The following is a 17,667-nucleotide window of genomic DNA, read 5'->3' on the forward strand; positions in this document are numbered from 1 at the left end:
AAGTGTCCAACTCTTGATTACGGCTCAGGTCATGATCTCAGTCATGAGATTGAGCCCTGCGTCAGCCTCCATGCAGGGTGTGGAGCCTGCTTAAGATTCTCTCCTCACCCCCACACCCCTGTTCATGCGTACTCTCTCTTGCACTTAAAAAAAAAAAAAAGGCACAAAATATGTAGACTTTTATAGCCCCTTCTCCCCCACAGACATCTTGCAATGTAAAGTGTTCTACAGGAAAAAAAGTGTTTGGCTGGACATCTTGAAAAATATGCTGCTGTGGTATATGAGGCCCCAGTTCTGACCTGACCTTCCCCCACCCAGATCCTTTGCTTTGGCAATTCTAAGGTTTCACATTTCAACAGAACATTAGATTTTGCAATGTGTTTTTAGAATTTGGGCTTTGTAGCATGTGGTCTTTTTCCGAAAAGATGGATTTATAATTAAAAACTTAATTCCCATAATCCTATCAACATTTTTCCAAGTTAGTACAGTTTTCATAATTTTTTTAAACTGAAAAGAGGTCCATCCATATTATACCATAGTTTATTAAATCAGTGCTTGGATGGGTATTTGCTAATTCTTAAGACTGCTAGGAGTATGGACTCTGAGCAGTCTGGAGTTGCAATCCTCTGCCAATGATTATATCCTGTATTCTCACCTATGAAATAGGAAAATGTCTACCTCAAAGATGGTGAGATATGGGGCGCCTGGGTGGCTCAGATGGTTAAGCGTCTCAGATGGTTAAGTGGTCCTGGGATCCAGCCCCACATCAGGCTCCTGGCTCAGCAAGGAGCCTGCTTCTCCCTCTCCCTCTGCCTCTCTTCCTGCTCATGCTCTCTGTTATCTCTGTGTCTCAGATGAATAAATAAAAAAATCTTTAAAAAAAAAAGATGGTGAGGGCGCCTGGGTGGCTCGGTCGGTTGAGCGACTGCCTTCGGCTCAGGTCATGATCCAGGAGTCCCAGGATCGAGTCCCACGTCGGGCTACCTGCTCAGCGGGGAGTCTGCTTCTCCATCTGACCCTCCTCCCTCTCGTGCTGTCTCTCGTTCTCTCTCGCAAATAAATAAATAAAATCTTTAAATAAATAAATAAATAAATAAAAAGATGGTGAGATAGTATATGTAAAGTGCTTAACTCTGCCTGGCACTTGGAACTGTTTTCCTTCTGTGGAATACTTCCCTTAGACTGAATTTCCAGGGTCAGTGGGCAGGAGACTTAAGGGTAGCTAAGTGAAAACTGTAGGTATCACTTCTATTTCTATGGTGGTGGTGGGTTTACTGACTTCCCATTGAAGACTGCTCTTGGGAGGGATGGTGGTTTGTCTCAGATCCTGATAAACCCTGCCACCCTTGGCCATAGGGGCATCAAACCCTCCCAACAACATGCAACAGAGGCATCGCCCTTGGAGCTTTGTTGCCTTGATGGTGCTTTTTGAGAAGAAAAGACCAAACACTTGCTGGGTGCCCCGTGGCTGCCATGGCTCCTGTCCTTTCAAACCTTCCCTGATAAAATATTCCTGAACCCTTCCCATCGCTGCCCCTTGATTTAAGCATGGGTTCTGTTTTATTAATACAACACTGGAAGTTACTGGAGGACAAGCTGTTACAAAGGATAAGTACTAATGGATATTCTTCATACTAAACACTTTTTTTAAAAAAAAAAGATTTTATTTATTTGACAGAGACACAGCGAGAGAGGGAACACAAGCAGGGGGAGTGGGAGAGGGAGAAGCAGGCTTCCCACGGAGCAGGGAGCCCGATGCGGGGCTCGATCCCAGGACCCTGGGACCATGACCTGAGCCGAAGGCAGATGCCTAATGACAGCCACCCAGGCGCCCTAAACACTAACATTTTAATAGCCATCTTTTAAAATTATTCTCATCAGCTGCAGATTTTCATGAGCTTTTTAAATAACGAACCAGAAACAAGATCACAGCCAAAATCTTATTTGGGAAGCTGGCCAAACCTAATCCTATCATAGTGAGCAACAACTTCAGTATCATAACTCTGAGGCCAAAAACAGTTATGAGTGATTTTTCAGTCCCAGATATATCCGTGCACTCACTATGACTACTGTGGCCAGGAATCTGGGGTATTACTTTTTAAACATTTATTTTTAAAGGGCTCCATGCCCAACATGGGCCTTGAACTCCTGTCCCTGAGAGTCACAGGCTCTACCAGCCACGCACCCCTATTTTTTTTTTAATTTGTTTTATTATATTCTTAAATAACAAATATTCTTAAATAATCCTGAGCTATTCCTAAATATTCTTAAATAATCCTTTAGGTAAGTGGTTAGTACTACCGAAGTCCTAACTTTGTGCCAGGCCCTGTTCTAGTGTTTTTCTTTTTCATTAATTCAATCAGCACAGCAACCCTTTGAGGAAGGTACACTATTCTCCCCATCTTAGAGATGAGGAAATAGACTCAGAAAGGATAAGCAACTTGTCCCAGAGCTACACAGCTGGTAAGCGGGGAGCCAGGCTGCAGGTCCAGGCATTTCAGCTCGAAAGCCTGTGCTCTGCCTCTCACGGATGGTGTCATATTTTCTAAAGTATTACCTGAATGCCTGCAGCAAAAGGCAGTCAGTCCCCTACCCTCCTGGAGCTTAAAGTTTAGTGAAGATGACAGATGAGCAAACCAGTGGTAAATATAATCTGGTAAGAGGGGTGGTGATAGAACTGGCAGGACTGGAAGGGCCAGTGCAAACTCAGGTCAGGAAGGCATCTGAACGAGCACTGCAGCTGCAAAGGCACAAAAGCCAGATCATTCTTTTCCACAATTAGTTCCCTGTGCCTTGACAATAGGGGTCAGACTGGGAGATGGGAGATGTTGAGCTGCAAAGAGAAAGGAAGGGGTCTAGAATCTACCGACTGGGCAGTGAATAACTGATGGCAGTGAAGACTTACGTGGCAAGGAAGCATCAGGGAGACTAGGCTGGAGGTTACTGTAAAAGTCCAAGTAAGATATGAAGAAGGGCCTAACCTAAGGCAGTGGGATGGAAAATGACCATGACCTGATGATTAGGAGAAGATGCTGACATGGGCAGTAGGTGGATAGTGGTGCCATTCCCCAAGATGAGGACTCATGAAGAAAAAGACTGGTGTGGCCCGACAGGGCAGGGCTTGACTGAGGTCCTTGTGGACATCCAAGTGCAGCTATCAGGTGGGCAATTATATGTATCCCCTGGTGCTCCTGGGGAGTACTGAGTTAGAGGTGGAGATGAGGAGGCATTACTGTGGAGTCTGAAGCCACAGATTCAGTTAGCCAGGAAACTGTATGGAAATACTAAAAAGGGTGGAGAGGTACTGTGGCATACAAGGAAGAATCAGCAAAGGAAACCGTGTACACAGGAGAAAGAGCCAGGAGAGACTGTTGTCCCAAGAAGCAGGAGAGGAATTTCAGGGTCAGTTTGTGACGGGCATGTGGGAAAGCACTGCCCAGGTTTGCATCCTGCCTCTACCTCTTCAAAGACAAGATTCACTGCCAAGACATGATCTTGGGCAAACCGTTCAACCAAAGGTCTCAATTTTCCAACCTGTAACTTGGGATGAGTATCTCCAACTCTGGGGGATTATTGTGAGAGTTAAGTAAAATAATGCAATCCCTGTTAAAGACCTTAGCAGAGCACGCAGGAAATGCTAACATATGTGTGTTATATCCCTTTTTCTACAGAGTCAAATGCTGCAGGTGGGGAGCATATAATTAAGAACACAAAGGTAGGGGTACCTGCCTGGTTCAGTTGGAAGAGCATGTGCCTCCTGATCTTGGGGTCATGAGTTCGAGCCCCATGTTGGGTGTGGAGATAACTTAAAAAAAAAAAAAAAAAGAAAAAAAGAAAAAACCCCAACCCACCAAGGTAGATGCTGGATTGAACTGTGCATCTCCACAGTTATTTAACTGACCAAGTCACACATCCCTTTTTAAAACCCTTATGGGCAAGAATGAATGAGACAGTCTCTGGTCTTAGCTCCCAGTGTGGTCAGGGAACTGGACACTGTGCAGGGGGTAGAGGAAACACTCGTTTTTAGAGATAAGGTTTTTTTTTTTTTTTTTTTTAAAGATTTTATTTATTTATTTGAGAATGAGAGAGAGCAAGTACATGAGAGGGGGGAGGGTCAGAGGGAGAAGCAGACTCCCCGCGGAGCAGGGAGCCCGATGCGGGACTCAATCCCGGGACTCCAGGATCATGACCTGAGCCGAAGGCAGTCGCTTAACCAACTGAGCCACCCAGGCGCCCCTAGAGATAAGGTTTTAGAGGTAAGAGGGGACTGGAGGATGGGCAAGAAATGGGATCCAGGTCAGAAAGTGGGAATGGGGGGCGCCTGGGTGGCTCAGTCGTTGGGCGTCTGCCTTCGGCTCGGGTTATGATCCCAGTGTCCCAGGATCGAGCCCCACATCGGGCTCCCTGCTCAGCGGGAAGCCTGCTTCTCCCTCTCCCTCCCCCTGCTTGTGTTCTCTCTCTCACTGTCTCTTGGTGTCAAATAAAATCTTAAAAAAAAAAAAAAAAAAAAGTGTTAGTGGGTAACCCTGTCAAGTTTCTGTTTTGTGCACCTGGAAAAGCCAAACCCATGCACTTGCCCAAACAAGACTTGGCTGCTGCACCTTTGTAGGACACCCTCATCATCTGGGCTCCCTCAGGAGGTAGACTGAGGCAGGGGTGCAGGGAGGGGGGCGTGTGCACCAGGGGCCCACTCACCAGTCAGAGGAGGCAGGAGTCCATTCATTCGTATACACAGGAGGGCCAGCTGGGCTTGCTCCACAGGCTTAGTGACCAGATGGACACACTACTCTTGACTGCAGTAACTCAGATATAGGGGAAAAAAACTTGCTAATATTTTCCTTTGCCTTCTTTTTATATTCTATTTTATAATACTCTATTGACTTTCTCTTTGTAAGCTGCCTGAAATACATTTTGGAACAAAGTGAATATAAAGTGAGTAGGGGGAAAAAAGAGGAAAGACATTATAGTCTTATTTTTTAAGAGAAAATCACATGAATCTGGATTAGGTAATAATAAATGAACTCAAAATTTATTAAGTATTGTCATAACAACAATGTGCTCTCTTCTGCTTTTAAGATGAGGAAGATGAAGGCTCAGAGAGGTTAACTGACTTGCCTAAGGTCACACAACAAATAATCTGGATTGGAACTCAGTTCAACACAAAGTCTATACTTTTAACCCAGTCCCCCTAAAGTAGAGCAAACTCCTTCACCTCTTTGAGCCTCAGTTTGTGTTCTGGTTATCTACTGGCAGAGAACAAATCAGTCCAAAACTTGGTACCTTAAAAGGATGACAATCACTGATTACTGACTGGGGTCAGCTAGGCAGTTCTTACTTGGGTTCTCAGGTCAGTGGCTGGGCGGGACTCATCTTGAAGGCTTCCTCACTCCTGTCTGACAGCGGCTGCCGCTGTCAGCTGGCACATGGGGCTGTCAGGCCTTGCCATGTGCTCTGGGCTTCTTCATAGCATGGTAGCTGGGTCTTAAGACACTGAAGTGGAAACTGCTGGTTCTTGAGAACTGTGAGACTGGCACAGCATCACCATCACCGTATTCTGCTGATCAAACAGCCAGAGTCCAGATAAAGGGGAGAGGGTATAGACACCAGCTGTCAACAGGGCCAAGTTTTAGAACCTTCACATCTATAAAATCTACAAAATGGGCACAACTATATGATGAAGACCTGTTGTTTTTGTCAGCCCAAACCTCCCTTCTTCTAGCAACAGAACTCCTGTCTTCCTTCTGGAGATTCTCCCCTCCCCCTCCACACTCAGGCCCTGTGGCCATGCTCTGCCACCACTGAGGACCTGTCTGAGAACAAGGCCCACGGAGGAAGCAAAGCTGAGGAATAGGGAAGAAGATGCCTGATGACTCCTGAACCCCTGGGTCCCACTGGGTCTGAAGGATTATCCCTGGACCTTTAAATATGCGAAACAATACACTTCCTCCTGCTTAAGCACATACGAGTTCAGTTTCTACAACTTGTAACCAAAAGTTTGTATTACATACACCTAAAAAGGTGGTTGCAGAGATTAACTAAATATACAATGTGCCTTTTACACAGCAGATATTCAGGAAGTGGTTTACTGTTATGTGGCCACAGCTGTAAGGATTTATATTTGCCCAAAGTTTAATCAGTGGCCCAACTGGAATTCAAGCCCAGGATGCCTGATCAGAATCTTTTGCCTGCTCTACCTTCTATATTTCTGTGTTCTCACCAGATGGTGAGAAGTGTAAAGTATCTACTGTAAAGTAGATAACGTCCTGATGGGACAAAAGATGACCTGGCCAGTGTTGGTTAATACTGGACACTCATATACCCACATTTTCAACTCCTCACCTATAAAAAAAATGATCAAATTACCATGTTACTATTTCTTTAAGAGTCTAAAAACTATTAAAAACTCCAAATCCTCAAACAGCACTCCAGCAGCTGCTACTAAACATTCTGAATGGCAAATGAAATAAGGTCTGAGAGGGATTAAAAACAAACCGTGGCCCTGTTCAGAAGCTCCTCAAATTAAGAGTTCGGACTTGGCCATGTGACTTGGTTTGGCCAATAGAAGCTGACAAACATGACACAAGCAGGAACTTGAAGAGCACTTGCATCTCGGGGCTTACTTGGTCTTGCCTGCTAGATGCTGGGAACATATGGCCCAGTTGCCCCGCCAACCACTTGACAAGTGGGTGAGGTTTTCTGGGACCCACGGGCCCCTAGCCGATCTGCCAGCTCACTTCAGCCACATCAAAGCCCAGATGAGAGAAGTAGAACTGCCCAGCTGAGCATAGCCCAAATTGCCAAGCCACTCAATCAGAAGCTTATGTTTATTAAAGGTACTAAATTTTGGAGTGGGTTTGTTATACAAGTTAATAACTGATATAAGGCCCATTTACTATCCCTGATCTAGGTCAACCTCTCGTATAGATGAGGAAACAAGAGACCTAGGAAGGAACAAGACTTGCCCAGGGTCACAAACCTTACGGGCAGCAGTACAGGGAGGAAAGCCTTGGCTCACAATCCAGTAAACCCACTGGCTGTAATATTCCTTCAAGACAGCTGCCAGAATCACAAATGAGGCTTCAGATCTTCAAAACACCTAGGGAATATTAGTCCTTTTGGGCAGAATGTGGGATCACATTTCTTCATCTCCTTTTGGTTTTCAGAAGTTGAACAGATTAACAAAAACTGATGAGCAATGGAATGGGGGAGGTCTTTCCTGCCCCAGACATGGGGAGGATGGGCAGGTCTGTGCAGGGTTTTTGTGGATGTGAATTTCCCACTCAAGCTTTCCCATGGGCTAAGTAGTTCAGGAGCTTTTCTGGGGTGCCAGGATGGGGATTCTCAATCTGTCTAGGATATATCCTGATGGCAGGGTGATTACACAGGGCCTCTGCATAGGGCAGATGCTTCCTACCCTGGAAGGGGTCTTCCATGCTCTTCTGCCTAACATACTACAGAGGCCCACAGCCCCTCCTGTTCTACCTGTCCCCCAAGCACTGAAAAGTGAGTGCCTCGGTCAAGCACTACTGAGTAAGGGCCTTGTAGAGTCTGAAAATGTTATTACAGTGCAATGCGCACAGAGCACTAGGCTCTTGGGACGCAGGAACCCGGTGCCAGCCCTCAGTGTGAAGTCCACCAAGGTCCAAAACCCCTTCTTTGCACTCTGCCCAAGTTCCAGTCCAGGGTGGTGTACCAGGTAGGGACATGAAGACCTGTACACGTACGCAAGTGGGTCGGCTAGAACTGGGCTCTGGCCTTCTGAGCAGCAAGGACAGACTGTGAGTTCAGGGACTAGAGGGGTATGTTCCACTGAGGGCTCTTCGGGAGAGATGGGACACTCCCAGTGGACCTAGCCCCTTCCGCTGGACACCTTCTTTAGCTCTCCAGACTGAGCCTTTTGTTTTGAGTAAGTTCCCAGCGACTGTTTTCCACCCTGGGTCTGAATCTCTCAGAGACTGATGGCCTCAGTCTCTACCCTCTCTCCCTCTGCTGCCCAGGGTCCCTGGCAGGCACACATATGGGGACTGAGATCCCCCTGGGCAGCTAAACCTCCAAAAAGGCAGAAACACTGCTCCACATCACACCAAGAGGCAATGGCCAGCAGGGATGGGGGCATTTGGCCCAGCTGTGGGTCCAGAACTCTGGCTCCCTAATGGGCTGGCTAGTCAGGCCCCTGCACAGCTTGGGAATGTAGAGCTGCACTCGGGCTTCAGACTGCTAGCCGGCAGTCAGGAGGGCTGCCCAGGGAGGGAGCCATGAGACAACAAAGACTTCCCTGGGTGATTCCATACTCAGGGTAACCTAGCCTCAGCACTGTCTCAAGCCCAGCCTCTATCCTCCACCAAAACCTGGAGCCAAAGCCCAGTGGAGGTTTGATGGAGGCTATGCTGGAGAACTGCTAGTGTGAACTGGGATTTTCAGTAAGGATTCTAGTAGGCCTGGGACCCTGAGGAACACGTAAAGATGGAGGGAGAGCCCAAACCCCTTTGTGATGATGGGACCGAATTTCCTGTCTTGGGGAAGGCTGCCTAGGAGAGAATGAACAATTTCTGAAAAGCAGTAAGCTGATACTTCTCAGAGCTGCCAACACTAGAACAGCAGCTTAAGGGTGAGTGGGTATTTCTCAGGTGGAGAAAGTAGGAGCAAGAAGAGTACGTGCTACATTTTGGAACAAAGCCCCACACCAGAGAGACCAGCCCAGGTGGCCACACATTTATCACCCAGTTCACAGGACCGGGGAAGGTACTTTTAACCTATGAGTGACTCAAAAAGATCCGCTGTGGCAGGTGATTTCTCCTGGGAATCTGAACACAGGGAAATCGCTCAACTTGTGGGGTGAAGTTAAGACAGAAGTGGAAATTTGAAAGAACGTCGCCAGTTGTCAGAGAACAGAGCAAACACCTAGAGAGGTGGCCCAAGACAGGTAGAGGGAGGCACAGATATTCTAATGCCAACCTCCTACTGCCTGAGGTCAAATGGACTGGAGCTCCATTCCTTGCCGCCTAGGAGAGTGAAGGACCTGTTTTGAGTGGGCCAGGAAAGAGAGGTGGTAACAAGGGAGAGAGGCCAGGGCATATAGGATCGTGTACAGGAGTTGGGGTTTTGTCCTGATGGTGAGCAGTCAGGTAAGGGTTTTACAGGGAAGAGACATGACTCAGATAAAGCACTGTGGTGTCTAGTGGGAAATGGGGCAGGGAGACGCTAGACACTGTGAGGCTGGTGAGAGGATAAAGCCCGAGTGAAAAAAACACAGTGTCCCAAACTAGGACAGGGAAGGAGAAGAGGTGGATTCTAGAATCATCTCAGAGCTGGGAAAAACGAGACTGAGTGAGAAGCTAAGACCTGGACCTACCACTGTCTAACCAAAGTGGGTCACAACTGCTTGACACTTTAGCCACCGAAGTAGTCTCTTGGGGACCTGGATATGTGACCCTCCCCAACAACCCTATTGGCCATTTTTATCCCCATTTTAGCTGTGGAAGCCGAGACAGACCAGTGTTATGCACCCTGGACAATGCTCCCTGGCTGGAAAGTGCAAGGGAGGAAAAAGAATGGAGTGAAACAGACCAGACCAGACTCTGGCTCAGCAGGAGGGCCCGGGGACCCTGAGAAAACACAAACCATCCCATCTCAGAGCAAGTTGGGATCCAATCTCTTTATTGTCAGGGTACCCTCCCTGGGACCCTCCCCTCTCCAAACCTATAGAAAAACCCCAAGCCTGGGAGTGTCCTGGGAGGGGAGGTAGAGTGTGGGGAAACCTCTGTGCGCTGCCCTCTGGCCTGGGTGGTGCCAACAGGGAGGGCGTGAGGGGAAGGGTGGCCAATAACTCCACCTGCAGAGGATGCAGCACTGGCTGGGATGTGTGCGGGAGGAGATGCCTGCGGCCGGCTCTCCTGGGACCCGCTGGGGGTAGTCTCCAGGGGCGGGTGCCCAGCTTTAGGCCTGGTACAGTGCACGCCCTTCTCCTGCCGGTGGCCATCGTTCCTGTCAGGCTGAGAAAGAGAGAGACAAAGGAAAGACTGAGGCTGAGAGCAAGAGCCCCTGGTACTCTTGATAACTTGGGTTGGGAAGACAAAGGGGAGAAAGGTGTTTGCCATTTGCAGACAGACACAGGCCTGCACTCTGGCTCTGGCCTTCTAATTTTCTGGCCACGCAACCTCTGGTGAGTCTCTCCCTCTCCCCCTAAGCCTCCCATTTCCTCACCTGCAAACTGGCTTCACAAGGTCAAACTTAGCCTCCTTGGTAAAACCAACCAGGAAGCTCCCAGAGGAGACCGACTACAGATCTAGAATTTCCTAAACTGTCTGGGAAGATCTTGCTGGTAGAACAGCTCACAGCATGGATGTGTCTTATGTAAAGACACGTGTGCTGTTTTGAGGCCTTCCTCCACCCAAGCCTGTCTTACCCTGAACATGGCCCCAAAGGAATGGGGCAGAGCAGGGTGGTGAACACTGGGTTGTGAGGCCACACACCACCGGACTCAAACCTAGGCTCCACCAATTACCACCTTGGGACTGGTGAGATACATGCTACCACCCTGCTCCCCCCCACCCCCCCGTGCCTCAGTTCCCCCATCCGCTAGGCTGGCACCATCACAACCTGGCAGGGCTGGGACAGTTTCCTCCGGGCAGGATCAAGTTCCAGCCCCTAAGCCCGGCACAACCGTCCCTCGCTGATGATGAACTCTCCCTGCCCACGCAGGGCTGCGACTACCGCTACTGGAGGCTCCTAGTCATCTCCCATATACCGACGCCCATCAGAGCCCCCTGTGCTGAGCTAAAGCTGTTCCCTCAGATGCCTCTCCCTCAACCCTCCACAGGCTCAACTACGTATTACCGGCTCTTCCACCACACCCCTCTCTGACCACCCGGCTCTCCAGCCCATCATCAGGCTCACACTGGTCATGGTTTGTGCCTTCTTCCATCAGACTCAGAGCTCCTCAAGGGTGGAGGAGATGGGCAACATGGCTCGGAGTGCGCCGAGGGAATCCCTGCAGGGCTGGCCTGGCTAGCCCATCCACGGCTCCTGCTCCCACAGCCTACCAAGCTCTCACCACAAAGGAGCACAGTAGAATGGCTGAGGATGGGGGAGCCTTCCTCGCTGGGCATAGCACGAACCTGCCAGGTCTGCTTCACTTCACCCCGTCCACCTGGACCCCCGTACCTGCTTACTGCAAGGCCCCATCCTCCACGTCTGTGTCCTGGCTGTGCTCCTGATAGGGAGGAGGCAACGAGAAACCACACATCACTCACTACCAACTCTGAGTCATCCCTGCGGCCCAGAGCACATCCGGAGACCAAACTCCAACAGAGGGATAGACAGCCAAGGGGAATGGTTATGGGAACAGTCTCAACACAGCTGGCTTGGAATCCTGACAGGATGATCTGGGGGCCCTCCAGAAGAGAGAAGGGACCAGTCGAGGATGTTCTAGGTCTGGCAGGGGACACATTTCTGCATAGAAAGACCTTCTCAGACTGTAGCAGGCTGAAAGCCTAGTAGGCTGGTGAGCTCCCCATCTTTGGGGCATGGTTAGGGTCTTTATGGAGACTACTATGCCTAAGAAAGTAATTGGGTCAAAAAAAGAGAGAGGAGCTGGGGGCATGAGGAGGAGGACCTCATAAGTATGGTGGCCATGGGCCCATCTGTCCTTGGGCCAGAACCCCAGCTTTGATGAAAAGGAGAAAGTTCCAAACCTGGTGAAGAAGTCTGGGCTCTAATTCTGGCTCAGCCCCTATCAGTTATAAGGCCCTGAGCAAGTTACTCTACTCCTCTGAGCCACCGTTTCCTCACTGGGTAAAAGTCGGGAAGAGTAATACTTTGCACAGTGCAAGGCTGTTGTTAAGGTTAAATGAAGTTAGAAACTACAGGGCCTGGTGCTCACTGAGTGCCTGTTAGGTAAATGGATAAGCACACAACAGTTACCTTACATACTCAAGAGTGTGGTCTACCTTCCTACTCAATATTAAGCTCCTTGCCAATGGCTTCCCACTGGCACTCTGAAGAGTTCCAGTAACAGAGAACTCCCTCCATGCCTCCCTCATGAGACAGGCTCTTGCGCACTTCGGCAGTAATGGCTTTTAGAAAGTCCTTGGGTAGGGTGGATACCCAACCTCCCTGTGGCTTCCCCAGGCAATCCCAGTCCTGCCCCCTGGAACTCTGCAGACCGCGTGTGCTCCCCTGAGCCCCTGACTCTTCTCTCCTCCAACCCACGTGGAAACCGAATCTAGAGTGGGCCCTGGACTAAAGAGAGGTCTACCTCGGTCCTCAGTGGGACTTCGGACTGGCAGCTGAAATAGGCATTCCCGTGCTCTTCCGAAAGAGGAAGGAGGGAGCTCACAGGGCCACCAGCCAGCTCAGAGGCTCCCCCTCCCCTGCTGCCCTCCTGCAAGCCCCTCCCCTGCTGGGCCCTCACCAGCTCTTCCTCACTGTGTGTCAGCAGCCCCTCCTCATCGCCGTCGTCCCGAGCCTGTGCTGCTCCCTGGGGCGTGCCTGCCTCAGAAGCCGTGTCCTCCTGGGGGGCTGGCGGCCGGCTGCTGCCACCACTACTGCCCCCACCACTGCCACTGCTGCTGTCGCCCTTCTTCTTGCCATCTTGAGGGGAAAGGAGTGGGAAGAAGGGAATAAAGAAGGCTGCCCAGGGCAGTTACCGCAGCAGAAGCTAAGCCCCTCTCTGCCTTGCGCACTGTCCTCCCCACACTCTGCCCTGTGCCCCTGCTCACTGAGCTGGGCGAGGACCCCTGGAAGCTGACCTGGGTTGGCCTTCTGCTCCTCGGCAATCTGCTCCAAGCGGCCCAGCAGAGCGTCGATGTTGGACTTGATCTGTGTCAGCTCTGTCTTGATGGCCTGCAGCTCACTGCTCTTTACTGGGAGTGAAGGGAGTACAGGGCTGTCAGCCAGGGGCTAGGAGCCTGACACTAACGTAAGACCCTAGCCCCATTCTGTCAACTACAAAGGCAGGCCAGGGGCCGGAACTGTCCTCATCTGCGGTTCTTTGGCCAGGAAAAAGGCTGGAGCTGTCCGTGGCTTCCCCCCAAGACTTCTGAAGCCATGCCTACAGTAACCAGCCCACCTTTCTGAACTTGGGACCTTCTCCCCTGACCGTTCAACTCCTGAAATGCACTGGAGATGGATAAAAATGCAGGTGCGGTGTGCACCTGAGCAAGCGTATGTGTTTCTCCTCATGTTATAGGATGATGCCCTGATTGCAGGTGTATAAACGTGGGTGTTTGACCATCAGATTTCCTGGGTGCCTGACTGCAGCATGTGTACACCAGAGGGCATGTGGAGTAGTGGGCCTGGGCAGCCTTGTCCTTACTACAGGAAAGATGACACCTTCTCCTCCCTGGGTTCCATGTCACAGCACTGGACATTTCTGTGTCCGACCCAAGCCCCTCCTCCTCAAAGGTCAGCCTTTTCCTCTTAGAAATGAATAAAAATACTCACTTGGTAGTGTTAGAGCTGCAGAACTGTGGGAGATTTGCTCCTTCATCTATTTTCCAATGTAGAAATATGTGATTCTGTTAGTTTGCTAATGAAAAAAATAAAAATGATCTAGCAAGATCTAGTCACTCACACTTGATCTTGGCTGAGCCGGCGGGAATGGCCGTGGAGCGGGCAAAGAGCTTGACAGGTATGGTGGTTTTGACGCGCCGGACCAAGGGGACCGTGACCCGGGGTCGCTTCACAGGGACTGCCCTGGGCACTGGCACAGGTGACAGGCGGCCCCGATAGTCGAAGAGCCTGTAGGGGCAAATGGGCCAGAGGCTGCAGCATGGCCTGTGGCCACCAGAGGGCACTGTGACTCTAGACCAACATGTGGCTGGTGGGCAGCCTGTACTACACACCTCTGCCTGCTCCCAACAAGCCCTGGGGGTGAAGAGAAATGGCTTTTCCGACCTTAAAAGCTTCTGGGACTCTCATTCCATCCACCTTTCCCACCAGCCAGGTTGGGTAAGGCAGGTGGTAATGGTTATAGCCCCAGTTCAAGAAAGGAGCAAACGGAGACCAGCCCAAGAAAGAAGCCTTCCCTAGATCTGCAGTATTACCTGACCTGGCTTCTGCTCAGTCAACTGCCACCCCAACCACTGGTCAGTTTGCCAATGTCCCTAAAGCAACGCAAATCGCCAGCTGGGAACAGAAAGATGTGGGAATGGATTGGAATCCCTGTCTGCCTGAGCCTCAGTTTTCCTATCTGCTTCATGATGACGACTACCCCAATTCTGTGCCAACCCCCCACCCCACCCCAAGGCTGCTGTGAGGGCAGAGAATGAAAAAACTTGGTTAAAAACACACGTGTTAAAAGGTGTGATAGGATACTGAGACTCTCAAACCAGGAGCCTAAGATTTCAGGGGCTGGGCCCCCTTTAATCATCCCAGCCCTCTTAGTCCACTTCAGAGATGGAGGGGAAGAGATCAGCAGCGTATCAAGGTTAGGCAGCTCAATCAGAACCCTGGGCTCCCAGTTTATGTACTGGCCCCAATGTCAACACACAGCCCTCTCCAAGAGGGCTTCTTTTCCTGCTCATCAGACAGAAGCTTGTAGGCTGAGTAGGGGTCTCTCACACCCCATCTGCTACTATTACCTTTCCGCAGGGAACAGAACCTTAGGGGTACACTATGGGCTCACTTTGGTGACAGCCATCACTGGGCAGTTCAGTGCCCCATGGCTTGGCACTCCTTTGTTCAGAGAGCCCCTGCCCTGGGCTGGTGATGGCTGGAGATGGAGAGTCTCTGGGAATGGATCCAGTCCCAGACCCTGCATTTCTGCCCCTAAGGGGAGGGGGTGGCTCTGGCCTTGGTCAGAATCACTGAACCACAGAATCCCAGAGCTGGAGGGGCCTTGAGGGATCACTTGGTGCAAGCCCATTTCAGAGACTGGGAGGGGATCTGCCCAAAGTCACACAATCCACTCAGTGGCAGAGCTGGGATTAGCACCCAGGTCTTCGGACTCCCAGGCTAGGGCCCATTCCACTACACCACACTGTCTCCTGAAACCATTCAGAGGTGAGATAACCGAGGCTCAGAGAGGTTCTGTTCCTCCTTCCCACAGGCTGGGGGTGGGGGGTGGGGGTGTTGGAACAGTCCCATCATGATTTCCACTCAAGAATGTGGCTGGTGCCATGGAATGGAGCCCACAGCTCAAGGCTGGGGTCTGATGAAGGGTGGGCCATAGCCTAGCAGGGACTAATTCAGACCTCCAAAGGACCGCTGGCCTCGGCTATAAATGAAAGGCCAAGGGGCTCATACTGAGCTCTGAGGTCCCTTCCACCTGGCTGAGCACCTCCAATAGGAAAGGAGACTGAACAGCAGGAGCGTGAGGGCTCAAACTCCCTGTACCTACTCCTGTAACCTGTTCTGTAATCCAACTTGCTATGTTTATACGTCCCTTGCTGACTAGTCCCGTTGAGTCCCACCCTAGGAGGAGGAAGGGCAGTCAGAGAGCAGGAGACAGTGTGGGTTGGGGGAAGCTCTGACCTGGGCACCTGCAGAACTAGACCCTAGTTCCAGCTCTGCCACCCATCTGTGGAGCAGCCTTGGGCAGATGCCTGTCCACACCTCTGGGCTCTGGTTCCCACTTGGAGGACTGAGTGGGCTGCACCAGCAATCTCTCAGGACCCTTCCAGCTTGGCTGTTTCATGCCTGGGCACGCCCCTCCCCTGCTCACCTGTCGTAGAAGTCGTCCCGGTAGTAATCATAGTCAAAGCTGTAGCCACTGGGGAAACAAAGGGGAGAGGGCCGGGGCTTAGGGACAGCCACTCAGCCCACTCTCCACAGGCCCTCATCTCCAAACGCCTCCCCAGATTCTAGGCTCGGCACACTGTCACCAACCAGTGTTCTCTCCCTCTGTGCAAAGAGGGACCAATCCCACCCAGATGGAGAGAGACAGACAAGACAGAGCGCCCCACCTGTATATGGCAGATGCTGCTCTCTTTAGCCCCTTAGGTCTGTTGGGCTTGGGCTCTCCAGCCATGTTGATATCTGTGTGGAGGGAGGAGGCACAGTCAGACGCTGGTAGCACAGCAGGGTACCCAAACACACATCACCCTCATGCACGTGAGCAGCGACTTCTACCTGCTTACATGAGGTACACATGGACTGTCCTAACTTAACCAACAGAGGTCTCCACACATTAGACTCATACCCACACATCACAGAGACAGGCCTATTTACAAATCCATGTACATTCAGACACCTGCATGCATGTTCACAGACCTATCACTCACACACACATGCCATGGAAATCACATACATGCATTCTCAAGTACTCTCACGTACGTAAATACTTCAAATACGTATCTTCACACACATGTTCATGTATCCAGGTAATCAAGTCACACACAAAAATAACACATATACTCCCAAGTACTTGACGCCGATGTCCAATATACAGAACTGCCCGCATACAGATGAGCCACTGCACATTCAAACAAATGTTCTACCGAACATCTTTATACCTAGAATGATGCTTAGCATATGACAGGATCTCAATTAATATTTTGTAAATAAATATGCATATCTGCTTACACACACTAGCATATTCTGACACACATTTTTCATATATATGTACTAAAGATGTGTCCACATGTTCTCCACATGCTTAGTTACATCCACATTTCACACAGATATCCCTTCTTGAACATACATATACACAGAAGTAGGTGCATTGTACACACTCCAAGGTAGACTGCCACATGGTCACATCATATATATACAGCACCATGGCCAAAGGCACCTGCTTCACCTTGTGCTCCCAGCCCCTCTTCCTGGCTCTCATAAAGAGTTCTAACCTAAACCATCCGTAGCCCAATGTTCTAGGCTATGCTAGTCCACTGTTCCTTTTCTCTTAGGAATCTGCATTTTAACTGGAACCATAAAGCTTGTCATTAAGAGTCACCATGAAAGCAAAGACAAGACAGAAGCAATTTTGAGAAGCTCCTAAAATACTCCCTACAGGCAAATTTTATAACTACTTAATAGTGATTAACATTTAGATAGGGGTGGTGGGTAGTAGCAAGGGAAACAGAAAGGGGCCTAAGAGAGAAGCCAGAAAGTGAAGGCTGGAACCCGCTCAGGAGAGTACGAGGAGCAGGGCCAAGGAGAGACGCTTACCCAGGGTCTGCCCGGCCAGCACCCGCCCATTCTCTCCCAGCACAGCTGCCCGGGCATGGCGCTCATTGGCGTACTGGACAAAGGCATAGCCTTTGTGCACAGAACAGCCGGCCACGCGGCCATACTTGGAGAAGATGGTCTCCACATCCGACTTCTTCACCACAGCTGTGTTGAGGTTTCCAATGAAGACCCGAGAATTGATAGACTTGGGGTCATTCTTGTTGGTTACATTGCTTGTCTGGATCTTCAAGGACATGATGGCCACCTGCAGAGAGAAAGCCACTATGAAGCTGGGTCCCCCAGTTGGGCTCAAGGGCTACCCATGGCCCACATCATGGCTAACCTGGATGGCTTTCTGCCCTGCTATACATACATCTCTACAGCATCCAGCCTCCCCTTTTTATAGCTTACTGGATTGCTGACCTCATGGCCAGGTGCTTTATATATGTTCCCTCATTTGGTACTGACATGACAAGTAGAACCAGGCCATTTCACAAGGGAGAAAATGCACATTCAGAGGTCATGATGTTAGTGAGCGACAGGGCTAAGATTTGAACC

General features: G+C 50.2%; 1 protein-coding gene across 12 annotated transcripts in view; it reads right to left on the minus strand.

Moving 5' to 3' along the window:
- Positions 1-9,577: 9,577 nt before the first annotated feature.
- RALY (RALY heterogeneous nuclear ribonucleoprotein) overlaps positions 9,578-17,667 on the minus strand; it is an 80,038-nt gene continuing 71,948 nt past the window's right edge. For 6 of the 12 annotated variants that reach the window (XM_081832960.1, XM_081832967.1, XM_081832964.1 and 3 more), the window contains 7 exons: positions 17,110-17,374; positions 15,906-15,978; positions 15,665-15,712; positions 13,574-13,776; positions 12,750-12,863; positions 11,164-11,212; positions 9,578-9,992 (listed from right to left, as the gene is read on the minus strand). In XM_081832960.1, coding sequence (XP_081689086.1) covers positions 9,584-9,992; positions 11,164-11,212; positions 12,750-12,863; positions 13,574-13,776; positions 15,665-15,712; positions 15,906-15,978; positions 17,110-17,365 — 1,152 coding nt within the window. In that variant the 5' untranslated portion in view covers positions 17,366-17,374 and the 3' untranslated portion in view covers positions 9,578-9,583. Of the gene's footprint in view, positions 9,993-11,163; positions 11,213-12,412; positions 12,592-12,749; positions 12,864-13,573; positions 13,777-15,664; positions 15,713-15,905; positions 15,979-17,109; positions 17,375-17,667 lie in introns of all 12 variants that reach the window. The other 6 variants (XM_081832970.1, XM_081832971.1, XM_081832961.1 and 3 more) reach the window with 6 other exon arrangements.

This window comes from Leptonychotes weddellii, chromosome 10 (genome assembly GCF_054177405.1).
Source record: "Leptonychotes weddellii isolate Sample4059 chromosome 10, ASM5417740v2, whole genome shotgun sequence".
Taxonomy (NCBI): domain Eukaryota; kingdom Metazoa; phylum Chordata; class Mammalia; order Carnivora; family Phocidae; genus Leptonychotes; species Leptonychotes weddellii.